Source organism: Helianthus annuus, chromosome 4 (genome assembly GCF_002127325.2).
Source record: "Helianthus annuus cultivar XRQ/B chromosome 4, HanXRQr2.0-SUNRISE, whole genome shotgun sequence".
Taxonomy (NCBI): Eukaryota; Viridiplantae; Streptophyta; class Magnoliopsida; order Asterales; family Asteraceae; genus Helianthus; species Helianthus annuus.
In genome coordinates this window covers 84868895-84888211 of record NC_035436.2, presented here as the reverse complement: position 1 = coordinate 84888211, position 19317 = coordinate 84868895, and the positions used below count along the sequence as shown (strand labels likewise).

The following is a 19317-nucleotide window of genomic DNA, read 5'->3' as shown; positions in this document are numbered from 1 at the left end:
CCTAGGATTTCAGGAACGGGAGTTGTCAATTCCTATGGTACCATTACTTACTACCAAGCGGCGTAGCTAATGTTAATGAATGTATTTTTGTCCCATTTAAACAAACCAAATGTCATACAAAAATGTAAGCATGTTATGTAAAACAATGTACTAAGTATGCAATAAATGAACATATATAGCATGTGATGTAAAACAATGTACTAAGTATGCACTAAATGAACATACATAGCAAAAACATGGATAAAATCATGTACTATACATGTACTAATGAACACAGCAAGTATGAGTTATAAAATCATGGAAAAGCACGAAAGTAACAAGTAGGCACTTGTGTTTCACCCCAAAATGTTTGAAAAACAGTAAAAGAGGGGACTATGTACTCACTTGGGATTGCTCAATAGTCTTTTGATAACAACCAAGCAAATCAAGAAAGATCACGGAATCAAACGACACCTAATATAGGTAACTACGTTAATAAACATACCTAAATCAGAGGATCAGATAAAATGAGGTTTTGTAAACCAAATGAGTGTAAGAACTCATGTAATATGGTTTAACAAAACCTACATTCTAAAATGGAACCTATCCCAAGTGCTTACGACCCATTACGACTCGTTTAGGTAGCTTACGCTACTTTAACGCGTCGTTCGCGTAAAATGCGTTCGGACCGCCTAACTAGTCCTATGACAAGTAATATATACCTTAACATGTCTAATAATGTTGCCTAATCAGTTTAGATGTCAAAATTTAGGTTACATATGCTTAAAATGAATTTATGCGCAAAAAGGGCATTTTGGTAATTTTCTTAAGGCATATAAACTACCTATCATACAACTAACTAAACGATGTGACCATAAGGTATAACCTCGGAAGGTTATTCCCTATACAACTATGGTCCCCTAATGTGTTTGGTCGGATCCTAATGATCGACCAAACGGGTCGGGTTCGAAAGTCTAAGCGGTTGTTTAGACCGCTTACCTTACGACCCTATATAAGCACTAAACCTAAAGTGACGAGTTAAACATGTTAAAACATGTTTAACGAAGTTTGAAAACATGTTTGGTATCAAAACAAAGGGTTTTGATACCCAAGAATAGTTTGGTTGCAAAATACGCAAGAATACGCATTTTGACCGAAACTATAACTCGTCACTATGCCTAAATAACGTGGTAATCAGTAGGTATAGTCACAAAGGACTATAACCATCGTGATTAAGCTCACGTTGCGAAGTTCAAACGAACTTCGTGTTGACTATAAACTGGTCAATGCAGAAAGTCAAACACTGTTTGACTTTCGTGCTTAAAAAACGCGTAAAAGAATGAAAGAAACTTACAAAAGGTCCAAGCCTTGAAGATTTGAACTCAAATTACTCAGGTATGAAGCTTGAGAACTTCAACTTAGAGCAAAAATGAGAAAAAATGTGTGAAGAATGAAGTGAATCAAGTGGGTTTATATAGATTTTGGACAATCGTTAGGATCGTTCCTCGATTAATGTGCTTTAATCTTGACCCTCCATGTGTTACCCATTGTTTTACAATGCTATGGGTGTCCAAAACCAGCTCATGGTATTGCCATTGATGGGTTTTGGAAGCTTGGAGTGGCAATTAAGCAAAAAAATGCAATTCTAGCAGATCAAACCGTAAGTCCCATTCTGCAAACCGTAAGCCACGGTCGGGCCAGGCTAGTCACACTCACAAGTTTTCATTTGTTGCAACTTTGGCCCCTTTGACGTCCAAACTTGCGTTTTTCACTTCTAACACCCGTTTAACCAAATTTTTAGACTTTATAAGGATGTTAAAGCATAGGGGACTTGAAATATGCTTGAAAAGATGCCAGATGTCGGTTCGTTTGGTCGTACGATCACGTTGTTCGGTTAATTACGACGAAACACGAACGGACGCGAAAAACGATCCAAATTACACGACGAATGGAATTTTATCAAGCCAATCACTAAAATAAAATATTTTCATGATTACATAAATTTTTTGGATGTCCGGATATATTCAGAACGTAAGATATGCGCGAAAATGCAAACTTATGCACTTTTTGACGCTTTTAGTCCCTAATTGACCAAAAAGTTTATTTTTGCACACCGAACCCCTCAAAGCCTATTTCTAAGCTATGTGAAGGATATTTAGGGTATGTTTAACTTATGATCAAGTTCTGGAAGGTTCGTTACAGTACGAATTGGCATACTTTCGCAGTTTGTCAAAATTAGTCCCTGTAAGCGAATAAACTTGATTTTGGCATACCAAATCATTCAAAACTTATCTCTAAGTTATGTAAAGGTTATGTAAGGTATATTAAGCATAAATTGATGTACCAGAGTGTTTGTCTTGTTAAACCGATTACGTTTACGCATCAGTTTGCGTATAACTTTCAAGAAAGCGATATAGAGTTTGAAATTGAACAAAAATCAAAACATGCAAAATGTCAAACATAAACAAATAAATATTGGGATCAAATAACATTATTTCATTGATAACTGAACTATTCAGAGTATATACAATGATTACAAGCACAGATGTCACAAGTAGGGCTGCGAATCACTCCCGAAGATACAGAGATCACCACTCCGGTTATAAATTCGGTCTAAGAACACCACTCAATATGCCACAATTGAGCTAGCATAGACACAATTAATTCACCTCAAAATCCATTGAGAGAAAATTAACGGAAACAAATTCTTTACTCAAAGCTCACTAACTTCCATTCATGCTTACGGAATTACATAAAGGAAAATAAATCATGGGTCTAGATCATGGGTACACCACTACTACACTTTAGGGAATTGGAAATAACTGAAAGAGAAATAAATTAAAATAAAAGAGGATAAAATATAAAATATGTAGAGATTAAAAAAACATCATGGAGCAGTAGTTATTGGTGTGCCACAAATTCCATGTGCCAGTAAATTTACGTGGAGCATGCATGGATCAAGTTGACCCAGGTTGGCGACCCACCCGTTATACATTAACGGGTTTGTGACCTGACATACATCATCAATGATAGGAGTATGACCCTCGAATCACCGGTTCAAATAAAACGGTAAAATAAAATATTGATCTATGGTTCGTTTTGGATACATATACACCACCAAAACCAACAGTAGGGCTGCGAATCACTCCCGAAGATATAGTGATCACCACTCCGGTTATAAATTCGGTCTAAGAACACCACTCAATATGCCACAATTGAGCTAGCATAGACACAATTAATTCACCTTAAAATCCATTCAGAGAAAATTAACCAAAACAAATTCTTTACTCAAAACTCACTAACTTCCATTCCATTCATGCTTACGAAATTACATAAAGGAAAATAAATCATAGGTCTAGATCGTACACCACTACTACACCTTAGGGAATTGGAAATAACTGAAAGAGAAATAAATTAAAATAAAAGAGAATAAAATATAAAATATGTAGAGATAAAAAACATCACGGAGCAGTAGCTATTGGTGTGCCACAAATTCCATGTGCCTGTAAATTTACGTGGAGCATGCATGGATCAAGGTGACCCAGGTTGGCGACCCACCCGTTATACATTAACGGGCTTTTGACCTGACATACATCATCCTCTCTGTCTTCGAAAAAAGTTTGTCCTCAAACTTGAGATATCTTGCACTAGCTTCCTCTTGTATATCTTGCATCGATGGTGGATCAGGTGGTATTTTCGGTGGGTATCCAATGGTCCATAGAAGCTTGTACATGTAGGGTATTGGTTGACTGGTCGGAACTCCTTCAACACATGACTCCGACATCCGCTTCAACTTTATGTTGATTTCGAACAGGCATGACTGCTGCCAAATAACCCTTTTAATCGGCTGGTTGGATGGCACCAAAGAGACCATATCTTGTTGACCCAAATTTTTGACATCCTTCATTTCGTAATGAAAACTTGAAACAACGCCTTCCTTTTCATAATCGACTTTCATGTACAGATTCTGGGAAGCAGGTTATTTCATTTCTTTGAGCCCATTTGGGAATAACTCCTTGTTAATCTCTAACCCATGCAATTCTATTTCGGAAAGGGTACAAAAACCCGTTAATGTATAACGGGTGGGTCGCCAACCTGGGTCAACCTGATCCATGCACGCTCCACGTAAATTTACAGGCACATGGAATTTGTGGCACACCAATAACTACTACTCCATGATGTTTTTTTATCTCTACATATTTTATATTGTATTCTCTTTTATTTTAATTTATTTCTCTTTCAGTTATTTCCAATTCCCTAAAGTGTAGTAGTGGTGTACCCATGATCTTGACCCATGATTTGTTTTCCTTTACGTAATTTCGTAAGCATGAATGGAAGTTAGTGAGTTTTGAGTAAAGAATTTGTTTTGGTTAGTTTTCTCTCAATGGATTTTGAGGTGAATTGATTGTGTCTATGCTAGCTCAATTGGGGCATATTGAGTGGTGTTCTTTGACCGAATTTATAACTGGAGTGGTGACCTCTGTATCTTCGGGAGTGATTCGCAGCCCTACTGTTGGTTTTGGTGGTGTATCTGTATCCAAAACGAACCGTAGATCTATCTTTTATTTTACCGTTTTATTTGAACCGGTGATTCGAGGGTCATACTCCTATCACAAAGCGTCTGAAGTAAATGGAAAAGAAGAAAGGGGGAGGGTGTAGAAGGACACCTCACACTAAAATGACAAAAATAAGTAAATAATCAATAAAGCATTACACTAAACTGACAAAAAAAAAACTTCACATATGACAACAACTGATTGCTACTTTTCTAGTATATACGTGGTTACATGAAACCCTTCAAAACTTTGTCATCATCTCCATATGAACTTGCATTGCTACAATTCTCCTCTTTTGAACTAAATATTATAGAATTGGATGTATTCTGCGTTTAAGGATAGCAAGTTCCTCCTAAACAAATAAAAACTGTACAATAGTCTTCTTTTATTATCTTTCTTGTTTCCTTTTCGTGAAAAAATAAAATTTACCTTCAGAAGTCGTATCTGGTGTTGAAGTGCCACTACATCTCCTGATGCATCTTCATTTATCACAGCCTTTAGAATGGCAAGGAAAGCTGAGTATTATAGTTCTGAATAACATATAGAAGATTTAAAACATATAGAAAGTTTCTTACTTTTTTGAATAAGCTTTGCATGCTGAACAAATTTTAAAGTGTTCAAGGTCTTAGTAGCAGAACTGGAAACAAAAAGCAATATTAATTTTAACTTAAGGATAAATTGTTTCTTCAGATAAGTTCCAATGAACACCATAAGTTATTTATTTGTAATAATAACATAGCTATCAATAACGCTAAAGAAATCATCCTTTTACTCGTAAAAAAGAAAACAAAATATGTTTTCAAAATGGAAATGGAAAATTAGTACACAAATTTTAAATCCATTGGTAACATGATATCATACTATGATAAAATAGATCACAAAAATGATTTTGTTCAAGCTAACCTCAAAATCCATGTGTCAAACGTCAAATCGCTGCTCTAACGGCAGAGGCATGGACGGTGAACTTCGTTGAAGATTTGAAGGTAATGCTATTGCTGTATAACTTCAATGGAAACCTTCGTGAACGTAGCGGAACGTGAACGGTAGTAAACTGCGGTGAATTGAGCGCAACTGCATCCATCTTCTAGAATGCCGATATCGACAAAAGAGGAACCTAAAAATGGACAGAATAGTGGTCGTAGTTTCAAATCCGAAGGGCCAAATATTTTGTGAAGTGTGAAGCCATTGTCAACTCAAAGACCTTACCTTTCCTAGTCACCACTCCTATTCTCCATTTTGCTTTAAAGCTCCAACACCTAAACAATATTTGAGCTTTAAGTTAGTGGTATACTTACTTAAACCTAGCTCCAACACCTAAACAATATAATATATATGGCACAATAACAATCTTCTTTTTAATAGGAGATGAATGTTACCTATATGAACTTTGTGTCGATTGAGCTCTGTTACCCCCATTACATTTCCGGCCAAAATCACAAATCAGCAAACCCAAATCAGACTAACCACAGAAATAGTGGCGAAACCCAAATCAACAAAGCAAAGAGGCAAGTCGGCGGCCATATTATCATCGAACTATGCACATAAATGGCGATGAAACCCAAATCGGGAACTGGAAAACCAAATTACGAAACAATTCCTAGACCAATGAAGCGAAATCCAGAAAAAATTTAACCCAATAAGCATCGGAACAATGACATACCTGGTAAACAAACAAAAAACTTCAAACGACAAACGCCATGGAAAAGAAATATTGAAGCCTCGCCAGCTGGTGTTGGAGTTTAAAGAGATCTGCAAGGAGGATCAGAGCAAAACTCCATGATGGCGCCTTTCATGAACAGTTGCCCGCCACTGATAAAAATGAAACTGAGGCATCCAAACATGAAATCTTTGGCACCGGACTTACCTGTGTGAGCGGAATTCGGCTTGAACCCTAGCCAACTTTGCCGGAAAGTCGATTCGCTAACCCTAGACACCAACAACACTGACAACCAGAAGCCATTCGAGAGCGAGAAAGAGAACCATGAAAGAGATCTGTATTTTGAAATCTGATTAGGGTTTTTGTCATTTGAATGAAGGGGGAATTTAGAGGCGGTTGTTTGAAATCCATTTGAATTTTGAAATCCGATTACCTCTTTCATGTTTAACTTTTTGTTTGTTGGTTCTGGTCTGAGTGTGTTCAACATACCTGCAGGAAGAGAGAAAGAGATATTTTGTCGGCCATCTCCCTTTGTATTCATCTGTTTGACTTTAGGTTTAATAATAAAAAAAATCTCAGAAATTAACAAATTGGATTAGAAAAAAAGAAAATTTCAAGAAAATGACACATAGGAGAGAGATAAGGGTGGTTGCTTGTGGTGATGACACCTCAGCCAAAAATACTTTGCTTTATTATTGTAGATATATATATATATATATATATATGTATGTATCTTTGTATGTTTATATTTACGAATGAATCATAATGTTATTTTTAGTTATATAATCGTAAAAATATAATAACTAAGAAAATATTAAATCTAGGCTATAATAAACGTTAATTATAAATAAATGTTAGTCAAAAGATTTTGAACTTGTGACCTAAAGGTTATAAATCATAAAACTTAACCAGTGAGCCACTTAATCCTTTATATTTATCTTATAAAATCTAATTAGTTAAATTAGAAATTTAATGTTATTAAAAATCCTTAGCCGGAAATTTGATTCATATAGTAGAAAAATCTTATAAATAATGTCACCAACAAGGTTTGAACCCATGGCCTCTAGTTTCTAAGTCCCAAGACTTGATTAGTTGGACTACACCACCTTTTGACATATATTTTGAAATCTGTTGGATTTAACCAGAAATCTGATGGGTTTAAATGTAAATCTGATGTGTTTAAAGACAAATTTGATGTGTTTAAGTATAAATCTAATGTATTGAAAAGTTGTTCTTGCAAGATATGAACTCAAGACCTTTAGTTATAAGTCAGAGTCTTAACAAGTGACCCACTTAGTAATTTATGTTTGATTTATGGAATATGATGTTTTATATAAAAAATATGATGCATTTAATCTAAAGCCTGATGTTAATGTTAATCAAGTACTGCATCCGATCTGATGCATTATATCAGAAATCTAGTTTAAATATATGTTTCCAACAGGATTCGAAATTATTACCTCTAGTTTGTAAACCATAATTTGAACTAACTGCGCTATCTAAACTCTTGTAAACAAACAGATTCGTTAATTATTTTATGTACTCCGTTCACTAGTTTATCTTCTTCATCATCTTTTATCCAAAACTAAAATTCTTATATTCAATTCTATATTCCATTTTCATTCTAGATTAATCTTAGAGTTTCAAAAATAAAGATTTAGTTTATGGTTACATTAGTTAAAAACGTGTTTTGGTTACACGAGACGTCGTCGGAAGATCCGTGAAGATCGTTGGAGTTGGAATTTCTTCACCTAAAATGGTTTCGGTTAGTACGTTTTTCGTGGTTATAGCTTCGAATAGTTTAGTAGGGATGGTGGTGAACGAAAAGTGGTGTCGGTGTGGTGTTCGGTTTCGGTTACAGTTACTAGAACCATGTTTTCTTATTACTTTTGATGGAAAATAAGATAGTTTGTAACGAGAGTTGAGAATGATTTGCAAAATATTTGGCTTGTCTAGTTATAGAGCTGAAAGGAATGTTCTAGTTGATGAAAAGTTGTAGAGTTTTCTGCGAAGTTAGATTTTTGCATGAAATAATTAATGCAATATTTTATTTGATTAAATCTCATCGATTTGATTCATATGAAGTTGTAATTTGTCTGACGAAGATGATATCCATACTTTTTGTTATCTCCACTTGCAAGTCAATGCAATAATACAAGTATTGTATTGTGTATATATTATTTTATGATTTGAATTTTGTGTTTTACATTATATTAATTTGTTTATGTTATATTTACAATGAAAATGTGAGTGTGTGTTCTTTTATCCATATCCATCATAGAATTGTCATTTAAGAGCATTCATATTTGAGTTTTCTAATCCTTATTCTCAAAATACAAGAAAATTAAAGAAAAATGTTCATTTCTACTTCTAGATCATAAGCCTTATCTTTATTCCGCATTACAAAATATTAAGCTTCAATTAATCCATATATTACTAACTCACAATTAATCTTTTATAAATTTTTTTGTGAGTAGGAGAGAGAAAAAGAAAGGTAATATTGATTAAAAGGGTATTATTTAATTAAATATAGATACATATAAGGAATTAGATGTGAAAGGTTATTTCAATATTTTTGATAAGGTAAATTTATGTTTTAATTAAATTACATGAATATAGATAAAAATATGATATTAAAACCGGACTAAATATTCACACATATCTTTTTTCTCTTTACATAGATATATATAGAGAAGGGTAAGTTACACTTTTCGTCCTTTATGTTTGTAGTGGGTTGCAATGAATAGCCTTTAACTTCAATAATTACAGTCACAGTCCTTTATTTGGAAAACTCATTACACTCTACGTCCTTTAACCCTAACCAGATTATAATTTTCAGTTTAATCCAGCAATATGCAAGGCACATGAGGGTACTTTAGTGATTTTGCGCATTAAATAAATATATTACAATAAAAATCATCCCTCATTTGTAACACCTACCACCACCACAGCCATCTCTCTCGGCGAGTAGCTTGCTTCGGCGAAAAAATTAAGACAGCAAGACGAAAATCTTGTTCATCTTCACAGTTGCTTAAATAACTAAATCTGATAATTTCCTTCGATGCCCGCAACTCCTAGGAACTTCAAGGTTCCTGAACAGTTGAAAAAAAAATGAAAATAAGCATGTATTATCAATTGTTTAAGAATTAAGATTCAGTAGACAGAGTAAGAACATACCCTTACAAACATTTTGATAAGCAAAGACTAATATAGTCATCTGTGTAGGCAAAATTGAAGTTGAGAAGGTTTTGAAAACTTATATGTATCTGACTTCCTTAATGATGCACCCACTGTGTAGGCAAAATTGAAGTTAAGAACTTTATTTACTCCAAAAAAATTCAGACTCCTCTCTCAACCGTCGAGCCTCCACTGATTGATTTTGTCGACACCCCCACCATCGATGCACCCACTTCTGTTGACCTGTTGTCGATACCCTAAGACACCCTCTCAAAAACAGTTCGGACCTCTACAAACACCGGCGACACCCAGTTCAGATCGGCTTAAGTTTGTTCAGATCTAGGGTTCAAAAACGATGCCGGCAACCCAGATTTTTGGTGACGGTGGTTAGGGATCATTCTGAAATTCGATGATAGTTACATGTGATTTTAGATATGTTTCAGGCAGCCGGAAATCATGGTGCTTACCGGCTTTAAGAGAGAGAGAGATGGAGAAGAGAAAGGCAGACATAGATGGAGAAGAGAGAGAGCTGAGGGAGAGAGACTAGGTATTTATTTATTAGGGAAGATAATGTTTATTTATTAATGAATATTTTAAATAAAAACATTAAATGACCAGAATACCCTTAAGTGGATAGACATAAGTGAAAATTACAACTTGGTTATGGTAAAAGGAAGAAAGGTGTAATGAGTTTTCCAAATAAAGGACTGTGACTGTATTTATTGAAGTTAAAGGCTATCCATTACAACCCACTACAAACATAAAGGACGAAAAGTGTAATTTACTCTACAGAGAAAAATAGAATAAAAAAGGATGTAAACATAAGATTTATGGATAAGAGAATAATAAAAGCTTATTAAAACTAATAAATTGCCATCTAGCAGCCTAGAAACACTTGGCACATTTCTCACGTTTTCTGGGAACCTTCCACATATATCACCTAAGGAGATTTAAATTTTTTTTACCTATATTTTAACAGCCGTTACATATTCATGTGATTAATGTTGGCTTACATATAATATCTATAATCTTAGTGAATTGAATGCTATGAAACGGCATTTAATGCAATTTTATGAGATGTTTTAGTCGGTGGTGACACCTGTCCCTAATACACCTAGCCAAAATAAGTATAAATACGACCACCACCTCCAGCCATCTTTCAAACCCTATAACTTGCAAAATATTAATATCATCCGGTAACCATAACCACCGATCTCTACCTTATCTCCGCCTATGATGTCTGTCATTCCACCACTACATTTCCTCCTGTCACTCTTTCTAGCTTTTCTCCTTTTGGTGGGGCTGGTGTTTAACTTAATCGGCTGGCAGCGGGGTGGGGCGAAAAGCGGGCACCGGCGGCTACCGCCGGGTTCGATGGGTTGGCCATACGTCGGTGAAACTCTCAGCCTCTACACACAAAATCCGAACACTTTCTTCTCCAAGCGTCAAATGAGGTTTTTGTTATGTTCAAAGTTCTTTGGAGAAAGTTAAATATGATATTAATTAATTTCCTCAAGTATTGGGTTATATGGTTTATCCAAATGATATGTTTGCAAATGTGATTAAGATAAAAATTGCCAAGTGATTATTATTTGTTTTTTCGTTTAGTTTTAATGTTTGCAAATGTGATTTTATTTGTTTTTTTGTTTAGTTTTAATTAGGTGTATTATCCGAAATCAAAACATTTTTTGGGTATCTTTAATTTATTACCATTTATTTAGATAATATAGACTTGATAACCTTCAAGGCTTGATAATTAATGCGAAGAACAATCAAATAGTAATTTAGTTTTTGAAAAACAAAAATCAAAAACAAAACTAATGATATGTTTGTAATTTACTAAAGTGTTCTTTTTGTTAATGCATCATATATAAAGAGACCCGAACCAGCAAAATTACAACATTTGACAAATATTTCATCAACCCACATCTCACAATTTAAACAAGCTAATCTAGATGTTTTTTTTAACCAACGACATTTTTTATGCATGTACGTATATGTTTAGACTGTTGAGAAAATAAATAAATAAATAATAATAATAATAAATGCATTTTCGTTTGTAATTTTATTAGGGCCAACGGGGTGGGTTAGGTAATTGCCTTCGGGAAAGTGTTTGCCTATAGGCAACACCACCGCCAAAGAACATTGCCAATCGGCAAAGAAGAAATCGGCGGAAAGAAGATTAGATTTCGGTGAAAGATTGCCTATGAGGAAAGAGAAGGAAAGATGATGATGTGGGGCCCATACTTTAATCAACAAATAACATTTTTTTGTTTTTTTTTTTTAAACAGTTTGGCCAATCTCAATTTAGTTATGCATTTTTTGTGATTTTTGGGTAATAGGCAAAGTACATGGCACAATTCAACTGAGAGGGAGAAAACTTTGCCTAAAAGAGTTAGGCATGCACCCCCTTCACCCTTAGACTGGATGGTATGGAGGTCCGTCCTCCTTCGTCCGGGTGCAGCGCCCTTCCTCCACCCATTTCTCCCCCCCTCCGTCGCGTCCTCTCCGACTTCTTCAGGCCGTTCAAGTCGTTCCACATGAGGACAAAACCTCCTCACACACACATATATACATACAACATATACATATATTTTAAGATCATCCCTCCATTTCCTTACCTCCATCTCTTTGCCCCATCCTCATGCCCATCCTATGTGGCGCTTACGTGACGGACTATCCTCCAAGGGAGGACCATCACCATACCGTGTAGCCTTTGAATCGATCCCGTCATTGGGAAGATTGAGAATTTACTACTATGTATTTTTATGCAAACAAATTTTAATATAACTCGTAATATGTGATATCAATTTGGTTAATCATTTTATTCTTTCTGTAAATAATATCTCAATGATTCAACTTTTTGTCATGTAGGTATGGGAAAATATTCAAGAGTCACATATTGGGATGCCCATGTGTAATGATATCAAACCCTGAGATAGCCAAAATAATCTTGGTGACTCAGTCTCATCTCTTCAAACCAACATATCCTTCAACCAAAGAGATGCTGATAGGCCCTCAGGCTGTCTTCTTCCACCAAGGTTCATACCATTCTCATGTAAAGAAATTGATCCAATCTTCATTTCTGCCTTCCGCCATTAAAGGTCAGGTTCACAAGATCGAGGACATCGTCCTCGGTCTTCTCGCGTCTTGGGAGCGTATGGACACCATCAACACCTTGCATGAGATGAAGAAGGTATGATTACTTGTTGGTCAACTTACGATAACCTTTTGAATGCCACTTGCAGTGACGGATCTAGAATTTTATTCTAATGGGTTCTTTTTGATAAATTCTCTTTAGTTCTCACAATTTTTTTTCTAAATTCTATAAGGTTCTCACTATTACTTTCCAAACGCACTGGGTTCCTCGGAACCCACAAATATGGGTTGGATCCGCCCCTGGCCACTTGCCCGGTTCAAGCTACGATTTGCATGGCTACCGGAAAAAGATACCATGAACGTACGTACTGATCTGATGAATGTTTTGATTTGCTTGTGATATACAGTATTCATATGAAGTAGCAATGATATCAGTATTTGGGAAGGAGGTAGAGGGGAATGAAATTAGAGGATTGAAGCATTTGTATCATTGCTTAGAGGAAGGATATAATTCCATGCCTTTAAACCTTCCTGGAACCCCATTCAAGAAAGCAATGAAGGTGAGAACATGATCATCCATTAACTTCTAAAAGAGAAACTAATCCACTTGGAGGTCATATCTCATTTTCTTTAAGTAGATATCTTAGTATTATATTATGACATTACTTCATTTTTGTCTTGAAGTAATCTTGTCTTCCAACTTTTTGTTTTTAGTTATAAAAATTACATCCAGCGACATGTTTTGTTACATAACCAATAATATGTTAAAAAATACGACAACCGCATAAAATGCATTATGCGGTGTTTCAAATTCTCAACATATTATTGGTATGAAATAAACCTCCCTCAATGTGTATGATGTAATTTTATTCGTGTCGATGATCATTCGTCCATAACAAGTATATGCATATCTCTAGTTGGTATGAAATAAACCTCCCTCAAGTGTATGTGGACGTCTAGTGTGTTCATGTGCACTTGGGTTTGTAAGGTGTTTTGGGTAATGACTTATCTCTAGTTGAGTTCGGTTAAATTTTTTATATTTATTTAGTATTCGGTGAGAGAATCTATATGGTTAAATTTTTTATATTTATTTATTATTCGGTAAGAGAATCTCTATGTTATTTATTTTTCGGTGCAACCTCATGCTTGTTGAAACCCGTATTCTAGAGACTGGATTATGTGAGGGTATTATCATCAAGAACTGATCATTTTCTATCAAAGTGAATTGGTTTTTATATAGCATTACTTGTCAGTCATTTGCAAATGTGTAATTTTCATAATTTCTTCAAGAAGGGATATTTTATGCAATTTTAACATTAGCCTACAATAAAACTACATGTATTGAGTGTTTAAACAACTTACTCTAGCCTGCCTTAGTGTTTTCCGTGTATTATAACACACAGAATACTTATTTAAAAAATAAATAAATAAAAAAATAAAAAAATAAAAAATAAAAAAAGATGTCTATGGATTACCTTGCTTAAAATATATAACTACTTACTTACTTCTCAACTTCATGGATCATCTATTTTCTAACAAACTGAATATATAGTTTCCCAGCCTGTATGTATATGGAAAATCATTATTATATTGCGCATTGCGTATATATTTTTGTGGAGCTTTTCATTAACACCATGAAGTGCAGGCTAGGAAGGTTCTTAATGAGAGATTGAGGAAGATGATACAGAAAAGAAGGGAGATTGGGGAGCATGGTGGAGGATTGCTAGGAGTATTTTTGGACTTAAAGGGGAAAGACCAACTGAGTGATTCGCAGATAGCAGATAATATAATTGGGGTCATATTTGCAGCTCATGATACCACTGCAAGTGTCCTAACATGGCTTCTCAAGTACTTGCATGAATATCCTCATCTCTTGAATGCTGTCAAGGTAGTTAAATCTCTTCATGCTCAATTTAAAAACCAATTAAGAACCGATGTTTTTATCTAGTCAAAAATGGTAATCAAAACATCCATTGAAAAGTTGGGATTGGATGAATAAAATCGACGGATTGTGTTTTATGGGAATCTATAGTAACTAAAATCGATCGATTAAATCTCATCGTAAAAAATAGGTTTTCATATAAATACTGATGTTAACAAAGCTAGCTAGCTTATTTAGTTCATATATTTACCAAATGATTATTTAACAAACAGATTGAACAAGAAGAAATCTGGCGTGAGAGGCTGGAAACAAAGCGTGGGATTACATGGGAAGATACTAGACGCATGCCGGTTACTTCTCGAGTGATACAAGAGACGTTGAGAGCTGCAAGCATACTCTCGTTCTTGTTTCGAGAAGCAGTTGAAGATGTTGAAATAGATGGCTTTCTCATCCCGCGTGGTTGGAAGGTTCTTCCTCTCTTTAGAACCATCCATTACTCCTCAGACTTTTTCCCTGAGCCTAACAAGTTTGATCCTTCACGATTCGAGGTTAGAACATACTTTATCATCATGATGCTTTTATATGTTTATTGAATGAATATGATTAGTAGGATACACTGCTGATTTTAATTTGATTGCATATACTATAGGTAGCACCTCGCCCAAACACTTACATGCCGTTTGGGATTGGAGCTCACTCGTGTCCGGGAAATGAGCTAGCTAAGCTTGAGATGCTTATCCTCATCCACCACTTGACCACCTCCTTCAGGCAAGCATACTTGATGCTACAACCTTTTTACTGATTTAAATTATCAATCTATATATATTATACTGATTACTCCTCTACTTCTATTATATATTTTATGTTATTTTCTTTTATACATATAAAAATGGATTTTTGATTGGAGGGAGGTCTCATCTAGAGCACCCATCTATTTTCTGAGAGACAGAGGTAAGGTTTGTCTTTAACTTACCCTCAAAAACACTACTCTACGAGTGGGATTTTACTCGGTACATCTATTTTTTTAATGAACAATCTAAGTACATAGTGTATAAAAATAATTCCACAGTTAGCACCTCAGGTAAGTATGGATGTAATGCATGTTATTGCAAAAGATCTTTAAACACAGCAAACCCTAAAACCTTTTGTTTGGAAACTTGGTTGCAGATGGGAAGCCATTGGAGAAGGTAATGGCATAGAGTATGTTCCCTTCCCTGTGCCCAAACAAGGCTTGCCGATCAAGCTCCACCGCGTCAGAGAAGTCTAGTGCCTTCAACGGCTAATAAAAGTCGTTGAGAGGAAATAAAAGTATACAATAGGGTAAGAGAATAAAGAAGGAGAAGATCAAACTAGTGACCGAAAACACAAATATGATGTTTTAACTTTGTTTTCCTACAACTATATGATATTCAACCTTCTATACTGTGTTTTCGTATTAATTTAGTTGTTGGTTTGAGAACTTTTTTTTTTACCTTTCTGTGGTGCATGTTTATTATTGTGGCCACAAGCATGCACTCATGATGAGTATCCTACAAAAAAAAAGTTATTCTAGGAACACTTTACAAGCCTTGCAAGTTGTCCTTATAAAGGGTCATAAAAAATGCAGTTGATCGTGTCTAAACATGAACATGTGATTGACTAGTTGAAAGAGAACAAGTTGACCTTGACAGTTGGAGGAATGTGATGCATATTCGGCCATTAAATAATAGACAAGCCCAAAAAGAGCTAATCTGGAGAAACCACCCCCCCCCCCCCACACACACACACACACATCAGGTTTAACCCAAGATCTAGTATTCGTACCTCTAACTCAAAGCTTTTAGCTTAGCCTATGTAGAGGAGGTTCTATTGGGGAAAACTAAAAAAGTGTGGAACCGAAGAACACTCTTAAAATTTCAACTTAACAAGTGTGCCAAGATTATAATGGTGAAGTACAAAGGGGTCCACAGAATAGTCAATCTAATTGAATCACGTGTAAAGCGCATGTGGGCAAAATTAGCCGTCGGCTATTTTGCCCTACATTTTATCTACAGCTATTTAGTTTGTGTTGTTTCATCCGCTGGCTGATTTTAACCCACACCGTATTTTGCACGGGTCTTTTTTTTTGTTTTTTTACCCCATTGTACTTTCAAGGTTTTTTTGTACAAGCTAAGCTTTAGCCATCTTAATCAGCTGATCCTATACAATCACAGCTTGTCTATTTTTTAATGCTAAATATGCATGTTTATTCCTCTAACTTTCAAGGCCAGCTTGGCTAAATATGGGGATCTGACCCAGTTAGTTGAACCATTATATTAGGTAAAGTTTCAAAGGTACCGTTGATTTCCAACCATTGTTAATCTGCTGGTAATATGGTATGAGTTCGATCTTGGAAGTCTTGTCCGTAATCCGTGGCTAAAGATGTCTGCTAGATTACCTATGACCAAATTTACTAATGATTATTGTCGGTAATTTGTTTAACCCTTGTCACACAAGTAGCCGGTTTCAAGTATTAAAAACAAAGTGACAACGTTGGAATATAATACACCTGGGTATGGTTATTGTAAAAAGGGGCATTATTGTGAGAAGTGTTAGAAGTGTTATAAGCCATGGGATCTTGTGATTAATGGTTGAGATCAAAAGGGGGTTAAAATGTAAATTGTGTTCTATGTATAGGGTCTGATTTGAAATTTTGAGGGCTAATAGTGTCTTTTTAACACATTCAAAATAAGGAAACTGTATCTCTCAAACAAAACCCACGATTATAATCCCCTGATATCACGCACAAACCTTCAAAATCGGATATCAAAACCTATCAAAATCGGAGATCAAAACCTACGATCATAATCCCCATTGTGTTATAAAGTGAATCGTCTTCCGTCTCCTCCATTATTCGTTGTCATATCAAAAAAATAGGGCTTTTTGAATTTACAGTCGCCAGGGTGCTTTTGGGAGAAAGGTCCAAGAGCTGCAAGCATATAGTGTGTTATGGATTCAAATAACTCATCCATGAGAAAACGAGAACAACCTACTACATCAATGACACCAGGTTTGATTTTCTGTTGATTGATAACTAGGGTTGTTCATTATATCTGATTTAGAGTGGGTTTGCTGTGAATGTTCATCAATGTGATGTTTTACAAGTACTAAAATAGGTGTATTATGCTCATTGTATAGTTTTAGATTGCTTAGAATGTTCAACATTATTGTGGTGTTTTTGGTGTGATTATGATTTGAGATATCATCAGTGTGGTGTTTTATATAACAGGATAATCACCCCTATGATTCCCCCAGTAACCAGTTAATTTTTTTATTACAATTAACAATAAGTGTGTTTTATGAAATCTTTGTTATTGGGATTATGATTTGAGAGATCATCATTGTGGCGTGTTATTGGGAATCTTTGCTTGCAATGTTGTCACACCCGCTAAAATCATAGTTGGCATGCGACATTTGTACCTTTTCAACCATTGTACAATTCCGAACAAGTTCGTATTCAACAAAACCTTGTGTTTTATTTCCAGGATTGTATAATTATATGTGACATTTGCACATTTTAGTCCATCTACAATTTCAAACTCTCAAAGCTTTTCTGGAAGTAATTCGTAAACTGTTACGCAAAACGTAATCATTTAACAAAACATACACTCCAAAACAATGACATGAGCTAAACATATGCTAAATACCCTTTACATAACTTAGAAATAAGTTTTGAAGGGTTCGGTATGGCAAATACATGGTTATTCGAGCTCAGGGACTATTTGCGATTCTTGTATTTTTTAATACGGACCATGTACGCACCCCCAAAAATTTTAATAAATAAAATATTGTATTTTATTGATAAGAATGCAAAAATATCAATCGTTGCGAAATTTCGGTCATTTTCATGTTCGTTATAGCGTTTGACGTAATTATGCAAAAAACGTAACTGTACAACCGAACGAACCGACATCCACGATATTTTCGGGCAAAATTCAAGTTACATAGGCCTTAACATCTTTATAAAGCTTTTAAAGTGGGTTAAAAGGTGTTAAAAGTGACAAAACGCGACGAAACAAGTCGAGAGGCCAAAGCTGCCAAGTTTCAAAAGTTGGTCTGAGGGTATGGCGGGGCGCGAAACCCTAAGCCAAACCCGTCGCGGGTATCCAAACCCTGCGAGTAACAGAAAAATGGTTTCAGCCACTAGTTTCCTTTGCTTTGAGCCCAAGAACTCGATTTTTCCTAGTTTCTTCCATCTTGTGACATGTGTTTAAGCCACCCTAAGATCATGTCAACTCATAGGGACACTTGTGATGATCTTATGGCTTCCAAAACACTATAAATACCAAGCTTAATTCACCTCATTCTTTGCTCATTTCATATATTCTTCATCTCCTGCTCAAAATTGGAGTTTTGCTTCTCTTTAGAGGCCTCCTACTGAGTTCATCCTTAGTCTTGTTCATTATTTTAGCTTATTTTGAGTTAAAAGTCAAATAGTTGTCTTTCTGTTTGACTTTCGGTTCTGACCATATTTGGTCAAGTTAAAGTTCAATTGAACTTTGCAACGTGATCGTTATCACGAACGTTATAATCCTTTGCGATCGCACCTTCTAATTACCACGTTTACTAGTCGAAGTGACGAGTTAAAGTTTCGGTCATAGATGCACATTATGTGCATTTTACGACGAAACTATTTTTTGGTATGAAAACACTAAGTTTTGATACCAAATTAGTTTTGTAACATAGTTAGACATTTTTTGATATGTCTAACTCGTCACTTCTAGTTTAGTGCTTATTTAGGGTCGTAAGTCAAGCGGTCTTAACCACCGCTTTGACTTTCGAATCTGACCCGTTTGGTCGATATTAGGATCCACCAAACACATGTATGTGACCATAGTTGTAAAGGGAATAACCTACTGAGGTTATACATTATGGTCACGTCGTTTGGTTAGTTATATGATAAGTCGTTTCTAAATTCTTAAAAATGACCAAAATGCCCTTTTTGCGCA

General features: G+C 35.3%; 1 protein-coding gene and 1 long non-coding RNA gene across 2 annotated transcripts; one reads left to right on the top strand and one right to left on the bottom strand.

Moving 5' to 3' along the window:
- Positions 1-8922: 8922 nt before the first annotated feature.
- On the bottom strand, positions 8923-9890 carry LOC118491338. The gene is made up of 2 exons (XR_004891309.1): positions 9370-9890; positions 8923-9284 (listed from the first exon to the last, which is right to left on the bottom strand). It is a non-coding gene; the product is annotated as an uncharacterized LOC118491338 (long non-coding RNA).
- A 701-nt stretch (positions 9891-10591) lies between these two features.
- On the top strand, positions 10592-15806 carry LOC110868510 (abscisic acid 8'-hydroxylase 2). The gene is made up of 7 exons (XM_022117691.2): positions 10592-10823; positions 12244-12565; positions 12876-13028; positions 14114-14356; positions 14623-14898; positions 15000-15118; positions 15518-15806. Exons 1-7 carry the CDS (start codon positions 10603-10605, stop codon positions 15615-15617), a joined length of 1434 nt encoding a protein of 477 aa, XP_021973383.1. The 5' UTR covers positions 10592-10602; the 3' UTR covers positions 15618-15806.
- Positions 15807-19317: the final 3511 nt, after the last annotated feature.

Coding starts and splice junctions, on each gene's coding strand:
- LOC110868510 (XM_022117691.2), top strand. CDS start 10,603: ATGATGTCTGTCATTCCACCACTACATTTCCTCCTGTCACTCTTTCTA. Junction 13,029..14,113: donor CATTCAAGAAAGCAATGAAG/GTGAGAACATGA, acceptor CATGAAGTGCAG/GCTAGGAAGGTTCTTAATGA. Junction 15,119..15,517: donor CACTTGACCACCTCCTTCAG/GCAAGCATACTT, acceptor ACTTGGTTGCAG/ATGGGAAGCCATTGGAGAAG.